At 63.2% G+C, this 17,596-nt stretch overlaps 1 protein-coding gene, 1 long non-coding RNA gene and 1 pseudogene across 13 annotated transcripts; 2 read left to right on the forward strand and 1 right to left on the reverse strand.

The window, feature by feature from the left end:
* The first annotated feature begins 366 nt into the window (after nt 1–366).
* SSBP4 (single stranded DNA binding protein 4) lies at nt 367–17,507 on the forward strand. Of its 12 annotated transcripts, none has more exons than XM_045496697.1 (18): nt 367–643; nt 9,339–9,411; nt 9,764–9,825; nt 9,923–10,007; nt 13,615–13,704; nt 14,194–14,259; nt 14,487–14,546; nt 14,632–14,701; nt 14,868–14,935; nt 15,020–15,087; nt 15,402–15,447; nt 15,537–15,572; nt 15,693–15,747; nt 15,834–15,904; nt 16,000–16,078; nt 16,449–16,477; nt 16,639–16,746; nt 17,122–17,507. In XM_045496697.1, the coding sequence occupies exons 5-18, from the start codon at nt 13,642–13,644 to the stop codon at nt 17,149–17,151; spliced, it is 849 nt and encodes a 282-aa protein (XP_045352653.1). In that variant the 5' UTR covers nt 367–643; nt 9,339–9,411; nt 9,764–9,825; nt 9,923–10,007; nt 13,615–13,641; the 3' UTR covers nt 17,152–17,507. The 12 variants fall into 12 exon arrangements, with proteins under 12 accessions (XP_045352653.1, XP_045352649.1, XP_045352647.1 ...); XM_045496687.1 differs by lacking the exon at nt 367–643 and adding an exon at nt 2,091–2,502 and having other exon boundaries at nt 16,639–16,862; XM_045496690.1 differs by lacking the exon at nt 367–643 and adding an exon at nt 2,093–2,502.
* LOC123607430 lies at nt 2,525–5,996 on the forward strand (annotated as a pseudogene).
* On the reverse strand, nt 4,404–11,705 carry LOC123607434. Its single transcript, XR_006716741.1, has 4 exons — nt 11,505–11,705; nt 7,507–7,634; nt 4,852–5,059; nt 4,404–4,519 (listed from the first exon to the last, which is right to left on the reverse strand). It is a non-coding gene; the product is annotated as an uncharacterized LOC123607434 (long non-coding RNA).
* Nucleotides 17,508–17,596: the final 89 nt, after the last annotated feature.

The raw sequence follows: 17,596 nt of genomic DNA on the forward strand, positions 1-17,596 counted from the left end.
AAATGTTTGTGGGGAGGTTGGAGATCACGACTCAAGGAACCGTGGCTCAGAAAGGCCGAGGGACCCGCGCAGGACACACAGAATCCCGGGGAGCCACCGAGCGCTGGGAGATAAATAGGGGGTGCCTGGGATGGCAGGAGGAGCGTCCTCGGGGCCGGAGTGTCACAGTTGTCACATATACGCTGTGCGACGTGGGGGAGCCACTTTCTCTGTGCCTCGTTGGAAGTAGGCGCCGGAGACCGGTGGTGGGAGCGGGTATTACGACGAGGGTGCCCTTGGCTCCCACGTCCGCCGGTGGCCTCCGGGGCGCTGGGCAGCCGCCAGCTCGAGGCCCTATAGAAGCTTGCCGGCCGCGCCCCCATTAGCTCGCAACGCAGGCCCCTCCTCTACGCCTGCCCGGGCCTCGGGGGCCCCGCGGGAGAGGAAGCTGGGGGAGGGGACGACCGGCTGGACAGGAAGTGGGAAGGGCTGGCGTCCCCCTCCAACCCCGGCCCGGGGCCCCTCGGGATGGAGGCGGGGCTGGGGCCTGCCTGGCCCTTCCCTTCCTCTCCGCCTGTCTGGAACCCCAGCGGCTCCCGACTTCCCGACCGCCAGGCTTGAGGGGTGGGGATCCCTACTGGGGAGCGCGGCCTCTTAGAGGGAGGTATAACAGGGGGTCAGCTGGCAGGGGCGGGGGCGGTTGCTCCCATCAAGACACACACACACACACACACACACACACACACACACACACACACACACGGCGCAGGAAGCCTGAGCACACAACCACACAACACAGGTCCCGGGGAGCCAGTAATCAACCTCCGCGCGGAGGCACACGCAAACACACACACTTGTGCACACAGCCTAAGGGCGTCACTCGGCCTCACACAACTGCCAAGGACACACAACCGCTGCTGCAGAGCCAGGGACAGTTGACCAGACAGCAGCCTTTCCCTGGATACCTACCAAACTCCAGGCAGGCATGATGCACATGTGCACTCACACAGGAACTGCGGGTTCACACCCAGACACAGACACACACGCTCGCAGTCGTGCATGGGGGGGGGGGGGGCGGGGGGGGGACCCCTATGGCGGACATTCACAGAAACAGCCAGACCTGGAGACACGACCGGACTGCCTCCCTCCACCGGGCGCAAGCAGGTCCCGCGCACAGGCCTCCACCCCTCGCAGGCACCCTTGTCCTTACTTCGGTGTCTGCCCCCCTCTCACACCCTCTGGAGAGAGGAGAAGGGCCCCTGGAGGGGGAATGGGGTCCCCCCCCCCCGCCTGCAGTCCTGACTCCTGCAGAGGAGACAATGGAAAGTGGGATGCGCCCCGTTTACAGCCGGCCGATACCCAGGCTGAGCAGCAGCCGCAGGAATGACCCAGTCGACAATCACCCAGCAACTGCTATTGACACGGGGTGTGGCTACGGGGCGGCGCTGTGTGGTGGTCTTCGGGTTGCATGTGTCTGCGTCGTGTGTCTGTGAGTGGCCACAGGCCCCGGGACCGTGTGACGCTGTCGTCTGTGGCACTGTGAGACCCCAGGGCTACGTGTGGAGCCCTGGGTAGGAGTTCCGACAAGCAGCCGCGTTTTTTTCCACGGCCCGTTGGGAGCTGTAGCACAACGGAGCCGACGTGTGCCTGTGCGTCCCTGTGAGCAGTGGCCTGTGTGTTTTGCTGTCCTGGTGGCCACTGTGTATACCACCGTGTGTGGGACGGGGTGTCCCTGGGTGAACTGTACGTGTGGCGGGTTCCTCTCAGGATGTGGGGGGGACATATCTGTGGGGAGGACACCCAGTGTGACGGCCTGTCGCTTTAGGGAACCCTCACTCGTCGTTCCAGTAGCTCTGTGGATTTGTGTGTGTAGGGTCCTGCGTGTGGCTGTGCTCCTGGGTGTACAATTTGGGTGGCTGGTCCTATTTGTAGACCGTGTGTGGAGCCGTGATCAACTGTATCCTGCTGTGTGTCCCCAGGTGGCCGCCCCCACCCGTGCCTGCGTGTGTGTCCCCGCGCTCCCCCCCCCCACCCCACCCCACCCCACTGCGTTGGGCACTGCGCGTGCGCGCCCGGCCCACGGTCCCCACAGCGGGACCCATCCGCGCGCCCGCCATCGCCCCTTTAAGAGCGGCGCCCGCGGGCGGCAGGGAGGCGGCGGGCGGGGGCGCGCGCGGCGGGAGGAGGGGGCGCGCGCTTCCCGGAACAGCCCGCGCTGAGGGAAGAGAGGAAGAAAATAAAACCCGTGGCTGGAGCTGAAGCTGGAGCTGCCGCCGCCGCCGCCACCGCCGCCTTGGCCGTCTGGAGCTCCCCCGCGCGGACGATGCCCGCGGTGCCCGCGCGGGGCTCGGGGCTGTGAGGCCCAGGGCGCGGGGTAGCTATGGCGACCGCTAGCGCGGCCCGCGGTGCCGCCTGACAGGTGTGGGCCCCGGAGGCGGCGGCGGCGGCGGCGGCTCGGAGCAGCATGTACGCCAAGGGGGGCAAGGGCTCGGCCGTGCCCTCCGACAGCCAGGCCCGCGAGAAGTGAGTCGGTGGGCCGGGGCCGTGGGCGCCGGGGGCGGGACTCGGCCGCCGCGCGGGCTTCCGTGGGCCCCAATGCCGGCGGGCACCGCGCGGGGCACGTGGGCGCGGGGGCAGGGCGTGCGGGGCCCCAGCGCGGCTCGAAGGGGTCGCGAGATTTGCGGGGGCGCGCGAGACCCGAGGGGCGCGAGATTTGAGGGGGGCGCGCGAGACCCGAGGGGCGCGCGGGGCCGCGAGATTCGTGGGAGTGCGCTAGATCTAAGGGGCGTGGGGAGCTGCGGGGTTCGCGAGATTTGACGGGCGCGTGGGACTCGGGCGGCGCGAGGGACGCAAGGGGTCGTGTGGCTGGAGGGGGTGCGCGAGATCCCAGAGGTCGGGAGGGCTGAAGGGGTGCTGGAGACCCGAGGTTCGCGAGATTTGAGGGGGCGCGTGAAACCCGAGGGCTTGAGCGACCCGAGTGGCGCGAGGGGTCGCGACGTGGCCCCAGACTTGAGGGCGCAGGATTCGAAGGGGCGCGACGGATCGGATCCGAGCCGGACTCGAAGGTCGCGAGACCTCCAACAGTCGAGACCTGCGTGCGCGCGAGGTCGCGAGCCGAGCCCTCTCCCACATTCTGCAGGGAAGTTTCCGCGGCCGACGAGACTGACCTCAGTCGGGGAGGGGGGAACCCCTGCACCTCAGGAAGAGCTTGAGAGAGGAGAGGGCCTGAGGGGTGCTGGCCCCAGCCCCGCGTGGGCAGCTGGGTGGATCCCCTCGGGAGGCCACACGGCTCCCAGTGTGTGTGTGTGGGGGGGGGGGGGGGACACTGGGATCTGCAAAAAACCCTCATGCGGAGGCTAAAGGTGCCATCGTGCCTATTCTCCAGGCCCCTTGGTGACCAGAGCTGCCCTGCGTTCGTCCGTTTCTTGTAGGGGCTCCCATGTAAGCGTTGGTTTGGAGATCGGGTTCTGCTGCTAAAGAAAGTTTGGAAAACACCAGATGGTCGCACCCCCTCTTTCATCCGTAGGGCTGCGGGGGCCCTGGGGAGGAAGCGATCTGCTGAGGTCTCAGCGTCTAGGGCACGAGAGAGCGAGAGAGCTCTCGGAAGGGGGGAGGGCGACACCGCACCCGGGAAGCCGGCTGGTTGCTGCTGAGCCTTCCTTTCTGAAATAAGGACGACCGGCCTTGTAGGATTCTCACAAGGACTACAAGGACTGGTGAAAGGCTGCAGGTAGGGCACCCCACGCAGGCAGCCACCAGCCCAGCCACTTCCTGTGTCTGGGCCTCGGTTTCCTCCTCTGTGAAATGGGGTGTGTGGGGGGGGAGGGGGTCACACTGCTCAGGTCCTCAGCCCCTGGCACTATGTTTTTCTCCCTGCTCACCCTCCTGCCTCCTCCTGCCCTTCCTCCCTCTCAGGTCCCTGTCCTGGGCCCGCCTCTGGCTCCCCATCTCAACACTGGGTCTGGGACAGCCTGCCCCAGAAAGGACTGCATACCTGCTGGGTGCCAGGACGGTGGATCCAATAATAAACACTCCCAACCTACAGGGCAGCCTGGAGGGCACCTGCCACCCAGAACTAACTAGCACTTGCATTTGGTCGTTGGATTTAGGGCTTTTTAAATAAGAGTACGAAGGTAGCAGGGGTAGCTGCAGGCCCCTTTGTCCCCTTTGTATCCCTCCTCCTATGGCTCCAGAGGTTCTGCCATTGTGAAGCGCTGCTAGGTTGGTTTAAATCATTCCATAAACGACAACCATGGTGGGTGTCACGGGGTTCCTTGTGTTTTTTTCTCCTGGGGCGGGTTTTGAGACAGGGCACATGACCACAGGTGAAGTTTGTTCCTTAGCCCAGCAGGTGCGGGAGTCACCTTGCGTTTGCTCTGTTTCTTGCTGGGCTTCCGAGTATGGCTGTGGGCATCCTTGTTTGGAGAGCAGATGAGTAAGAGGTCCTTAAGAAAGGAGCCCCTGAGCGGAGTCTTGGAGGCTAAGCAGAGCCGCTGGACACAGGGGAGCCTCCAAGGAAGGACTTGAGAAGAGGTAGTGTCTGGGAGGGAACAGGAGGAGGAGGAAGACAGAGGTGGAATTTGTGAGTGGGGGGTCATCACTCTGGCCACCGTGTGGGAGAAGGGCTGTGAGGGGCAAGTGTGGAGGCTGTGCCAGGCGGATGGTGAGGAGGGTGGTCACCACCCTGGCAAGAGATGCCTGAAGGCCTGGCCTTGAAGGCAGCAGTGGGGAGGGAGGAAGTGTGTGGCTTGGAGAGTCCCTTTGCTGAGTGATACAAGCCCCTGGGTAGAGGGCATCTCCCAGCCCCCAGCAGCAAGTCCAGGGGCTTTAAGGGGGAGGAGGACACCATGCGGGGAGCATCCGTTTACCTACCATAATTCTTGATTACGGTGGTGGTGGTGCCGCATTGTAGCCTGCGGGGCTCTAACATCCTATTGGGTCACCGTGTGCATTTCTTCCTATGAATACTTGGGGTCTGGGCACGCCAGATCCTCTAGGTCACTCGCTCCTTCCATCCACCTGCCCTCTTACTGCAGAAGCGCCCCCCCGAGTGCAGTCATTCTGCAGGTCATTTGCCAACCTGGTTAGGGGTGGGGATGCCAGGATTTGGATCCAGAGCCCAGGCCCTTCCCCATGACCGAGCCCAGGGCTTGGTCAGTGACCGTCAAACTAGAAGCCCTGCTTGGGGTCTCTGAAGGGCCCTGAACAACATAGCCCGTGTCCAGGCTTCAAAAATTTTCACACCCCCCGTCCCCCGCCACCAACATGCGCGCCGTCAGGCCCCAGGCTGGCGGTTCCGGCCCTCGCTTTCCCTCCAGCAGTGGCCGGACCACCTTGCTCTTCCACTCCTTTTTCAAGTCCCTCGTGGGCAAGGATGTGGTCGTGGAACTCAAGAATGACCTGAGCATCTGTGGAACCCTCCAGCGTGTGGATCGGTATCTCAACATCAGACTAACTGACGTCAGTGTCACAGACCCTGAGAAATAGCCTCACGCATTATCAGTGAAGGACTGCTTCATCCGGGGCTCAGTGGTCCGCTCTGTGCGGTTGCCGGCAGATGAGGCCGCCGCAGCGGCTACAGGACGCAGCAAGGAAGGAGGCCCTGCAGCAGAAACAGTGGCGGTTCCTCCTCCCCTTGCTGTCCCTCTTCTACTGGTGACCTTTAACCTCAAGTCCCAGCCGGGACCCCTGGCTCCCATACTTGAGGGTTTTTTGTCTTTTTTTTTTTTTAATAGTGGAGCCTTTTTTTTTTTTTTTTTTTTTTTTTAATTATTACTTCAGGGATGAGTGGATGAGAGGAAATAATAGTGGGGAGCAGCTCTCCTCTGTTGAGGGGAGGATAAGTAGGCTGAGGAACTGCAAAGCCTGCCTTGTCCCCAGCATCCGTCCTTCTCACTCCTTCCCTGGAGTGGGAAGAATCTCCTAGATTTCTCCAGGGCGCCCATGTGTTTCGTTTTGGGGATGGAAGGAATCTCCCTCCCGTATCGGCAATAAACTTACGATGCACACACAAGCAACAACAAAAGCACTTTTCACGCAAAACAAAACAGCTCACAATTCTTCCCTCAGACTCCATCGTAGTAAAAATTAAAGTACCAACATGTAAGAGAAATCTGCAAAACTGAAAACTCTGCCTGGTTTCTCTGCTTTGGGGATAAAACCCCACCCAAATCCTTAACATCGAAATACTCAGCCAACTTGTATGGGTGCTTACCAGACTACTTGTGTTAATCCCCCCGAAGTCACAGGAGGGAGTCCTGGTGTTGGTTTGTTCATTCCTTTGGGGTAGATGGGGGCCCAAGATGCGCTGGGCTGTTTTTTTTTTTTTAATTTTTTTTCAACGTTTATTTATTTTTTGGGGGACAGAGAGAGACAGAGCATGAACGGGGGAGGGGCAGAGAGAGAGGGAGACACAGAATCGGAAACAGGCTCCAGGCTCTGAGCCATCAGCCCAGAGCCTGACGCGGGGCTCCAACTCACGGACTGCGAGATCGTGACCCGGCTGAAGTCGGACGCCCAACCGACTGCGCCACCCAGGCGCCCCTGTTTTAAGTTCAGTAGTGAGTGAAAGAGAGCAAGTCCCTGCCTCCACCCCCGGCCCCCTCCGAAGCTGCATTCCAGAAGGAACTGCAGGCAGAGAGCAGAGACCTATGTGTCAGAAGGGGATAAATAAGGTGATGGGGGGGGGGGGGGGCGGGCAGCGGCGGATGGGGCAGGTGGTGTTAGGTGTGATAGGAAAGACTGTGACGGGTGACATTTGAGCTACACCGGCCTCTAGGTGGAAGCGTTGGAGGTGGGTGAACACCCTGGGTAAAGGCCCTGAGGTGGAGGATGGCCAGTGTATGTGTGTTGGGGCAGTGAAGGGGGAGTGTTACGGGATGTGTGTGTGTAGACACTAGGGGCTGGGGAGAGCGCAGCCCCTGGAAGGGGGCGGGGGGGGGGGGCTGTCGAAATCCAGGTAAGAGATGCTAGTGGCCTGGGCCAAGTGTGTGCTAGAGGAGGCAGGAAGAAGGCTCCGAATCAGGAGAGCGAGCTTTTTCCTTAAGTCTTTTCCCCCTAAATTCAGTAAGTGCAGTGATCTCAGGGCTGTGGTTGGGTGGATATTATTCGTGCACGTGTGTGCACCCTTGTATCTTTGTGAGTCAAGGCCAGACCACCCAAGCCAGATCACAGGGGCGTGGGGGGCAGGCCGAGGCGGGCTCCTGAACCTGCATTCTGGGTCACATGTCACTGCTGAACAGTCAAGGGCAAAGGGAGGTATAGGAAGACCCAATGGCTGGCAGTGTAGACCCCTTGGTGGATGTGGTGGGAGCCAAGGGTATTTCTTCAGGGGGCTTACTGAGCTAGAATTCCCCCAGGGCAAGACCGCAGCCCCCCACTACCCCTACCCTTACCCCATCTACCTGGATTCCCCCACCTCATTTTGCTTCCTTGTCTCTGGACGCCTCACCCCAGACTTTCCTGCTCCTTGCAGCAACCCCCGAAATGGGTGAGGGACTGACCAGACCTCTCTCAGCCTCTCCTTACCTGGAAGGTGGGGTAGCTGGTAGGCCTGCGCTGGTTGGCTCTGCTTCAGGCCATTGGCTTTTCACATTCGTTGCTTCACTAATGGACACAGGGCTGGCAGATGCAGGCCCCTTGAAAGCTCAGGAAGCCTCCAGAAAGGAAGAGTCACAGGAGTGAATTGGACAGGTAAACCTGGCCATGGGGCCATGGGGCCAGGAAGGCTGAGAGGGGTGCGATGATGTGGGGGAATCCGCAGCCAGTCTTGAGGAAAACCCACACTTGGAGTTGCATGAGCACCATGAACTCTACCCCTCTATGCCCTGTCCCTGTAGGTGGCTGTCACAGCTCATTTGGTGTGGTGTGAGCCAGGGGCCCACCTCACCCTGGGACAGCTGCCCACCCCAACCCCTTAACGTCCCCCTTTTGCCCTCCCCTAGCACGCACAACCTTCCGGCCCAGCATATAACTTAGCTTCTCCTATGTAGTGTTGCGTCCCTGTCTGCCCACAAGCAGGTAGCTTGCAGAGGTACAGGTGTCTGTTGCGTTCATTGCACAGGGAGGCGCTGGATGAAGGAAGAGGATCCAGGCCAAGGACAGAACCCATGGGGTGGGGCAGGGACTGGGGGCCAGGACAGAATGGCCAGAACTGCCTCTGTGAGGTCTGAGGAAGGGGGAGTGATCTGATGGGGGGCGGGTGTGTGAGGATCAAGAAGCCTGGCTGGGAAGGTGGGGAGAGAGCAGGAACATGAGACAAAGCAGGGTTATTTTAGGATGGGGCCCTCAGCCAGGGAAGGGCGGCCAGCCGAGTGGGGAGGCGTTCTAGAAGGCCTTCCAGCTCAGGCCAGCCCTTGAGGAGTCCCCAGTCTTGGATCTGGACCCTATACCCCCCAGCCCACATGGGACCTGGACGGGCAGTAAGGTCCCTGGGAGCACTGGGAGGGGCCCGTAACCGTGGAGTGGATGGTTGGGAAATGGGTGACCCCAGGGGCCAGGAAGTTGTTTCTCTGCTTGCTCGTGTGGAGGACTGATGAGGGGGCGTGGAGGCTGAGGATGGAGAGGCTTGGAAGGTGGCGTGGAAGGGCCGGCCTTCCTATGTGGTCCGTGGAGGACACTGCCGGATGGAAGGTGGCCTGTTCTTGGGGTGGGCAGTGGCCAGATTGGTGTGTCTAAGGTTACCCGGCACTGTGTTTCGACAAGGTGCCGTGGCAGCCAAGTGGCACTGCTGGCCCCACTGCCCCTCGCTACCCTCACTTCTCCAGACTCTCCCTGGAGGGCTGGTATAGATGGGTCATGGCCACCACTGGTGGATGGGCGCTGATCCTGAGAAAGAGAACGGGGGTCCAGGGACACCTGGAAGAGGGCCCCTAGCAGGCAAGGCTGGGAGGGAATTAGGTGCTGGGCCCTGGCCACATGGCCTAGGGTACTGGCTGGGAGACCCTACCCAGGGCATAGTCTGGAGTGACATCCGGGAGCCCTTTCTCCTGGGCAGAAAACCTCCCTGGGACCAAGGCTGTTCTGGGGTCTCAGCGTTGGCAGGATGGGGCCGGGACTTGGTGTTTAACAGAGCAGAGTTTGGTTTGCCAGTGGGGGGTTATGGACTGCTGAGAGCGTTGCCTAGAAGAAGGGCCTGCAGGCTGGGTATTGATGGATATGTAGGAGTTGGCTGGTCTGAGCAACTGAAGTCATCACCTGTCAGGGTGGGGGAGATGTGGGTGATTGGGGAACCAGTAGGGGGCAGTGAGTGAGGCCGGGAGTGGCGTCATGAGGGGCTCACTGAGGGCCTCTCTCAGGGATCCTTGGGACTGTGGGGCTCGCCCCAGGCCTGAGCCAGCCTCCCCTCTGCCTGCCTGCAGGTTGGCACTCTATGTATACGAGTACCTGTTGCACGTTGGTGCCCAGAAGTCAGCCCAGACCTTTCTGTCCGAGGTAAGCCAGCCTGGCCAGGCAGAGATCCCCCCCTAAGCTGGGCCCTTCCTTACCACCCATACCCTGGGGTCCTCTCCATCTCCTTTCCAAATGGGTTGGGGTGCCCCTCTGCTGGCCCTGGGAACTGAGGGCTGGGGTGGATCAGGGCCCGTGGACTGGTGTCCAGGCATCTGCCTAGCCATCTGACGATCTGTGCCCACTTATCTGCCCCTCACATAGTTGCCCCCCTCCCAGCTCCCTTGCTCTGGGCTGCTGGTCCCCAGCATTCCCCAGGCACCAGGCTGGGCTAGGGCTGCCCCAGGTTGGAAGGGGTCAGGCAGGGCCCTCTTACTGTCTTGCCTTCCCCCTGCAGATCCGATGGGAGAAGAACATTACGCTGGGGGAGCCCCCAGGGTTCCTGCATTCCTGGTGGTGGTGCGTGTGAGGCTGGCCAGGGTGGGCCACGGAGGGGGGCTGGGTGGGGACGTGTGGGGAAACCATCGTCCCCCCCCCCCCCCCCTGCCGCCCACAGCGTGTTCTGGGACTTGTACTGTGCAGCACCTGACCGCAGAGAGGCGTGTGAGCACTCAAATGAGGCCAAGGCCTTCCAGGACTACGTGAGTCCCTGCCCCGGGGACTGGGACCAGGGCTCGTGGGCATGGGCAGGTTTCTGGGCCTGTGGCCTTGGGGTCCTGTGTGGCCTGAGGCTGGCTTGGGTGGCCAAGTGGGTCTGGCTGTGGGGGTTGATCTGGGATCTGGCCACTTCTGGGGAGTCCCTATTCCCTCTACTCAGTATAGGGATACTCACAAGATGGGGGAGGTCCTTCCACTGCGCTCAGCTCCTGAGGGCCCCCACAGCCCCCCCCATACCTTCCTGAGGCGGGCCCCGCCTCTCTTCTCCATCATCTGAATCCCCCGTGGAGCCAGGAGCTCCTGCCTCCCCATCTGCCTAGCTGTGTATGTGTAGTTTGTGTGTGTGTGTCTACATGTGTGGCGGGGGACGGGGTTGGGGCCACTACTGCATGTCCCCTCCCGCCCCAGCCTTTCTGAGTGCAGGCGGGAGTGGGGGTGGGGGTTGGCTAACTGGCAGGTGCACCCTTGAGCAGCAGAGGCCCAGCAGTGGGCACACTTCCTAACTTTGCTTGGTGGCTGAGGCTGTTGACTCCACCTCTTTGGCCTCAGTTTCCTTCTGGGTTGAGTGGAGTCAGAGGCCTGTCTGAAGAGGAAAGGGCATGACATGAAAGGGCTGGTGGCATTTTGTCATGGGCAGATGGCAGCCCCTGCCTTTATCTTCTTGGCCTTGGGTGTGGGGCTTGGCCACCCGGCTTCTCCGAGAGGTCTCTGGCTGGCCAGGAAAGGCTTGGGGGCTCCGGGCCCACTCAAGGGGGAAGCAGCAGCTCAACTGGCGTCCAGGGGCGGGCAGCTCTAGGCGAGTTCCCCCCTCCCACCCCCCTCCCCGTTGTGCGCCCACACTCCGACAGCCGTCCTCGCATCCTGAGCAATCCTCCCCGCTGTGCCCCCTCGGGCCTCCCAGGGCGTGGCGGTCCCCATCTCGCTCTGCAATTGGTCAAGGTTGTGCACCGCCTCCCCGCATAACGCATCCCCTCCCCTGCCCAGTGCAGGCCTTCGTAGGGCGGGAGTGCAGCCCCGGAGGGGTAAGGCTTCGTCTTGTCCCTGAAGACGCTCCTCACGCGCCTTACGCTGTGCTTGGGAGCTGGGGTCATACTGTGGGTCCCTATTGGGTCCCACTGCTCGTGTGCTGCCCCCCTGTCCCTCTCCTGCCAGAACTGGGGCTCCAGGGGTGTCTGGAGTTGTGTGCGTGCCTGACTCCTTGAGGGCGCCCCCTCCCGGCCTGCTCAGCGCCCCTTCCCTCTCCGCCCCGGCTTTGCCTCTGCCGGCGACTCCAGCGGCCTCTCAGGGCGCCTCCAGGGAGGGCAAGGAGGGCGGAGTGCTTGGTTCTTCACACGGAGGGGTACGCGCTTCCCGGGAGCGCGCCGGTTACCATGGCAGCGGAGCGCGCGTGGCGTGGGGGGTGGGGGGAGATGGCACGGGCACAGCGGACGTGGGTGGAGGGATGGGGACCCCCCCCCACCCCGCCCGCGGTGGGTAGCGACCTGGCCCCGGGGTGGCGGGTTCTCTGTTGCTGCGGGCGCACATCCTGCCCGGCCGCTGCTCTAGCGCCCTGCTTGCCTCCTCTACGTGGTCGGTGTGTGTGTGGAGGCCTCCGAGTGGGGACTCAGTTCGCCCCTCCCGGCTCTGCTGCCGACCTCGGCATCTCCAGGAAACGCTAGCGCGCCCAACCCGTCGTCATAGCAACGCAGGTTGGGCCAGGGCGTCTCCGGGCGGATGATGGACGTGGGGGCGGGGGGGGGGGGTCTAGCTGGGCCACCCGCCAGGGAGAGTGGACCGCCCCATATTAACCCTTCTGGGCCTAGAATTGGGAAGCTACAAGGGGGTGAGGGGTGCCCCATCTTTTCCCTGCCCCCACATCTCGTGGTCCGCAGCCCAGAAAGCAGCTGCCCCCACCTCCGCCCTCCCGACCAGGAAATGATCTGGTGCCTGTTGTGGCTCAAAAGGAGGGGGACTGCTCTCCCACCCTCCCTGTGGGGTAGGTGGGGGGGGGGGGCGGGGGTGGATAGACCTAAGGTTCAGAGGTGCCCCTGTTCAGCCACTGAGGCAGGCGCCTTCGAGAATAGCTGTTCAGCTGTAAGGCTGTATCTGTGGGAGAGCATGAGGTGGAGGAAGGGGGGGGGGGTGGCAGTTTGGAGGGGGTGCTGAAAGCTTTATCCCCCCTCACTCCTAGGGTCTCTTGGGCTTTCAAAAGATTTGCAATGGGCCCTGGGAGTGCTTTCAGTCACCATAGGCCTGGGGAGGCTCCCACCCATACCTCCCCAGTTTGGGGCCTGGAGTCCTTCAGAGGCTGACCTTTGAGAAGGGACAGGAAGGGGGGCAGCTTGCATTCCCCAGGCGGAAGGGTATGTCTCCAGGGGCCCTGCCCTGACCCAGCCAAGGGGCCCTCTCCCCACTTCTGTAGGGCAGGAAATGCTGTGTGACCATGGGCAAAATGCTTAACTCCTCTGAACCCAAGTGGGTGCAGTTCTACAAATTCCTGAGCATCCCTTGTGTGATGGCTTGTGCTAGCCCCAGGGACGGCAGTGACCCGCAAAGACCAGACCCTTCCTCTTGGGTCCTGTCAGGCCTGGAGTGGGGGCAGATGATCCAGACAGACCAGAGTCAAGGGGCCCCCAGAGAACTACTCCTCTCTTCTCTACTCAGTCCCTGCAGAGTCCTTCTCCTTCCCTATCCTTTGATGTGTCCCCTCTGCCCTGTAAACTAGGCCTCCATTTCCCCTTCTCCTCCCTGCTCTGTGGGCCCCAAAGGCAGACAGGCCTGGGACTTGGAACCGACCAGAGGAAGTGGCCTGTCAGCCTGCCCCCTGCCAGCTCTGGCCTGCCACCAGCATCTCCGCCCTTGGCTGACATGGGAACTCCCCTCTCTGGCACCCTGTCATCTCCTCTCCTCCATCTGAAGTCAGGAGCCTGAAGACCCCACCCCAGTCGTCCTCCTCTTCATTTCCCTCCCTATTGGAGGAGGAGGGGGATTGGTGTGTGCAGCAGCTTCAGGGAGGAGCCTTCTGGAAGGGAGGTTCATCTTGAAGCTGCCAGTTGGTTTTTAGGTGTCTTGGATAGAGCTGGGGGTCTAGCTTATCTGCCTCACCAGCCTACCGGGATGGGCCTAGAGTTAGGGACTGTGCCCCTACTAGTCTGAGGTTAGATTCAGATGGAAGGAACAAGCCTGTGCCAATGGATGAGGCACATGCCCACTGGAGCCCTGGGTTGTTGGCATTTTCAGACCCCCAGATCCTCGGGCTTGGGACTGACTCCTTAGGAACTGGGAATCCTGGCCTCTTTCCTGGGCTGTGGGTTCAGCCTGGCAGGGCCCTGATCACCTCCAGCGTCTTGGGTGCAGCAAAGAGGCAAAGCCCATCCTGAGGGCCACATAGCGCATCTGAGGAGGAGGCCAAGTCAGGGTTGCTAATCATGGGTGGGGACAGGGGCAGCTGCTCGTCACCTAGAGGACCCTCCAGGCATCCTCACCTGCATGGGTAGAAGGTCAGATGGTCCAGGTTCCTTGTGCAGTGGAGTGGGCTGCTTTTGGAAAGGAGAGGACACTCAAGCAGGAAGTGACCTGACCTGGTTTTCATGGTATTCCCCACCCCTGCAGAGCTCTGTAGCGGCCCCTAGTCCAGTGATGGGGAGCATGGCCCCCAATGACGCAATGGCAGCGGGCCCCATGGCACCCGGCTTCTTCCAGGTACAGCCAGGGCTGGTGCCCCCTGTTCTGCAACTCTTGAGTGGTTATGTCAGGGTGACAGGTGCGGGCACTGATGGGGTTGGGGGTCTCATGTGGGGAGAGGCCCTGGCAGGCTGGAATTGGGTGGGAGGGTGGTCAGTGCGTGGGTTTTTGCATCTGGGTTTTGGTGTAGCCAGCGGGGGAGGGGCCGCTTGAGCTGGGTCCCAGGCCAGGAGAAGGCGGGGTCTCTGTGCAGTTGGTCTGTGCGTGCCAGGTTGCTAAGAGCCTTAGAGCATGGCTCTCTGAGCCGTGGGTCTTGCCCCTGACTGTTTCCGTAGAGCCCCTCACCCGAAACCCCGTCTTGCCTTAGGGGGAGTGCAGGACTGGCCCACCCTCCCGCCTCCATGGCATCCCCTCCCCCCTCCCTGGCCACGCCCAGCAAGGCCACAGAAAGCAGTGAAGCTTCGGTGGACCTCGCTCTTCCCAACCCACCTGGTTCTGTCCTCCTAGGGCCCCCCCGACTCCCAGCAGCCCCCCCACAACCCCAACGCCCCCATGATGGGGCCTCACGTTCAGGTAAGGACCTGTGACGCCCCGCCCCTTCACCACACGCACGTCCCAGCAACTCGAGCCCCCGGCCCCACCGCACTCACGCGCCGGGCACTGGCTGGCTGCGGTCTGCTGACTGGTCCTGGAAGAGGGGGCTGTCCAGGCTGGGGGCCGGGGCGCCGCAGGAACGGGGTAGCTTGGGGGGGGGGCGAACGGGCGGTGGGAGGTGCTGATCCCCGGCCCACCTCTTCCAGCCCTTCATGTCACCGCGGTTCCCAGGGGGCCCCCGGCCCGCCCTGCGGATGCCGAGTCAGGTGAGAGAGGGATGAGGGGAGGGGGGGCAGGAGTTGGGCCAGGGTGGTGGTGCCCTCGCTCACTGCTGCGACGCCCCCTCCGCAGCCTCCGGTGGGCCTCCCCGGCTCCCAGCCCCTCCTCGCTGGCGCCATGGAACCCTCCCCGCGTGCTCAGGGTGAGTAGGGAAGCTCCAGCTGCTGCCTCCCCCTCCACTCATCGGGACCCCGGCTCGGAATGCCTCGTCCCTGCTGTCTCACGGTGCAGAACCACCCCCATCCAGCCCATGTCCACCCCGGGGAGTGTTACCGGCCTGAGCCCCCCTCCTTCTGTCCCCACCTCAGGGCATCCGAGCATGGGCCCGATGCAGAGGGTGACACCTCCACGGGGCATGGCCGGCGTTGGACCCCAGGTGAAGGCAGGGTCCGGGAGAGGGGGTACGCCTCGGGGCCTTCCCCCCACACCTTGGCCACTCACAGCCCTTTTGCTTCCCCAGAGCTATGGAGGTGGCATGCGGCCCCCACCCAACTCTCTCGCCGGCCCGGGCCTGCCCACCATGAACATGTAAGGCCCTGGGAGAACCCCTGGAGTGTGCCCACGTGGGCCATCACCCAGCTTCACGGGCTGGGTGGGCCGGGGCAGGCTCAATCTGCACTGGCCATTGTTCATGCTCTGGATATCGTTTACTCTGCTGTCAGGTGGGGAAACTGAGGCCCAAAGGCCGGTGAGGGATGAAGGCTGACCCAGCCAATGTCTGCTGCGCTGAGGGCCTGTTTGGGGGCACACGGGGCAGCAGGGTGGGGGGTGACAGTGCGTAGCGGGGGGGGGGCCGTGTACCACCCGGCCTCACCCCAGGGTCCACCCACTGTCTCTTCTAGGGGCCCTGGAGTGCGAGGCCCATGGGCCAGCCCCAGCGGAAACTCGGTGAGTGGTGGCCCGGAGGGCCGGGGGAAGATGGTAGCGGTCCGTGCGGGGTAGAGCGGGCGACTGCTCATAGCTGCCCTTCTCCCCAGATCCCCTATTCCTCCTCCTCCCCCGGCAGCTACACGGTGAGTGGGGCCCAGCGGGCCGTGGCTGTGCCGCTCAAGCCTGGGGGGAGGGGTCGTGGGTGGCAGATGTGTGTGTGTGGGGGGGTCTTTCTCACCTTCTCTGTCTCCCTCCTTGTGCAGGGACCCCCAGGAGGAGGCGGGCCCCCTGGAACACCCATCATGCCCAGCCCTGGAGGTGGTACAGCCCGGGTGGGGTACAGGGAGGGTGTTCCTGGAGAAGTCGTCCCACTTCTTCCCCTCATGCACCAATATCTCCCCCAGACTCCACCAACTCCAGCGAGAACATGTACACTATCATGAACCCCATTGGGCCGGGCGCCGGCAGGGCTAATGTGAGTGGAGGGGGCTCCAGGGTGGGGGCTGCAGAAAGTAGTGGCCCCACTGGGGGTCTGGTGGCCCTAGTCCCACGCTGCCCCGCTGCCCGCAGTTCCCACTTGGCCCTGGTCCGGAGGGCCCCATGGCGGCCATGAGTGCGATGGAGCCTCATCACGTGAACGGATCCCTGGGTGAGTGGGCGTCCGGAGACCACCCCCGCCCCACTCCCCAAACAGGCTGCTTCACAAGCCTTTTGCGCCCCCTGGCGGATGCTCCCGCCCCTCCAACCCCGTTTCTCCTCTGGCGACCCTAGTTGTGCCCCGAGCTTCCGCAGGCGGCCTAGTGGCAGGGGTTGCGTTGGGGGGAGGATTCCTGTAACTAAACCATGAGTGCCATCACTGACCCCTGCCCGGACCCTCCGTCCGAGATCCCCAGCAGGCTGGGCCTGGGGGCGGGGGAAGTTCGAGGAGGGGGTCGATTGACCCTGGGCTCCCGGGGGCGGGGAAGTCGGGCCTGGCGCAGGCGCGTCTGAGCCGCGGTCCGCCGTCTGTCGGTCCACAGGCTCGGGCGATATGGACGGGTTGCCGAAGGTGAGGGGCCGCGCTCCTGCGTGGGGTGGGGCCTGGGGCTCCCGGGGCGCGGGGATGCGGGCTTGACCAGGGCGGTGAGGCCTAGTCCAGGTCGGGACGAGCGGTGGGCAGGGCCTGGCCCGCGGGGCGGGGAGTACCGCGCTGACCGCGGCCGCCCCCAGAGCTCCCCCGGCGCCGTGGCCGGCCTGAGCAACGCCCCGGGCACCCCGCGGGACGACGGCGAGATGGCGGCCGCCGGGACCTTCCTGCACCCGTTCCCGAGCGAAAGCGTAAGCGACTGCGTCGACTCCCCCCCCGCGGCGGCGTCGGGCCGGAGGGGCCTGGCGGGCAGGCCCCGGCGGGGCGGCCGGGGGGCCAGAGCAAGACCGTGACCGCGGCGGGCCAGGTGGGGGGGCGGCCGCGTCATCCTTCCCCTCCCCTCTCCCCCCTTCCCTCACTCCTGCCCTTATCTCACCGGCCCGCCCCCGTCCCAACCCCACCCTGGGACCCGCACCCCAGGGCGGCTTCCCCACGCTTCGCCACCTGTCTCCCCCCCCCCCCACACGTCCGCCCCGCCCCGTCCCCTCTTCTCCCCGGGGGGGCGGGTCCCAGCCTAGGCCGGAGCTGAGCCCGCCTCCGCGCGCCACCCCCTCGTCTCTCCGCAGTACTCGCCGGGGATGACCATGAGCGTGTGATGGGGCAGTAGCCCCTTGCCCACTGCCGGCCTCGGCTTCTGCCCAGTGCCCCTGCCTGGGACCAAGGTCCAGGGGCTCGGGCAGTCTGCTGGGTGAGGGTCTGAGGTCACACCTCGGGCGACTGTACTCCAGTTCAAGGATTGGACAGCTGGGAGGCCCCGCACGAAGGACTCTCATTTTATAAAAAAAACAAAACAAAAAACAAAAAACGCAAGGACCTCAGAGACGTTCTTTCATGTATAGGACCTTCCTGCCATTTCTATTTTGTCCAAGGGGGCTCCCTGGGGACCTCTTTTCCCCTGGACAGCAGGGGGTGGGCCCCATCAATAAATGTAACTTGGTTTTGGTTTTTGGTATCTGGTCTCAGATTTCTTCACTTTGGCTTGCAGCCACATCCTCCATCATGGGGTTAGGCAGAGGCTTCAGGGTTCTGGAAGTCTCAAGA

This window comes from Leopardus geoffroyi, chromosome A2 (assembly GCF_018350155.1).
Source record: "Leopardus geoffroyi isolate Oge1 chromosome A2, O.geoffroyi_Oge1_pat1.0, whole genome shotgun sequence".
NCBI classification, from domain to species: Eukaryota; Metazoa; Chordata; class Mammalia; order Carnivora; family Felidae; genus Leopardus; species Leopardus geoffroyi.

What these genes read in the sequence shown, in the direction of transcription:
- SSBP4 (XM_045496685.1), top strand. Translation starts at nt 2,444, where the DNA reads ATGTACGCCAAGGGGGGCAAGGGCTCGGCCGTGCCCTCCGACAGCCAG. An exon ending in CCAAGGCCTTCCAGGACTAC is followed by an intron (nt 10,008 to 13,614) that starts GTGAGTCCCTGC and finishes CCACCCCTGCAG; the next exon opens with AGCTCTGTAGCGGCCCCTAG. An exon ending in TCACGTGAACGGATCCCTGG is followed by an intron (nt 16,079 to 16,448) that starts GTGAGTGGGCGT and finishes GTCGGTCCACAG; the next exon opens with GCTCGGGCGATATGGACGGG.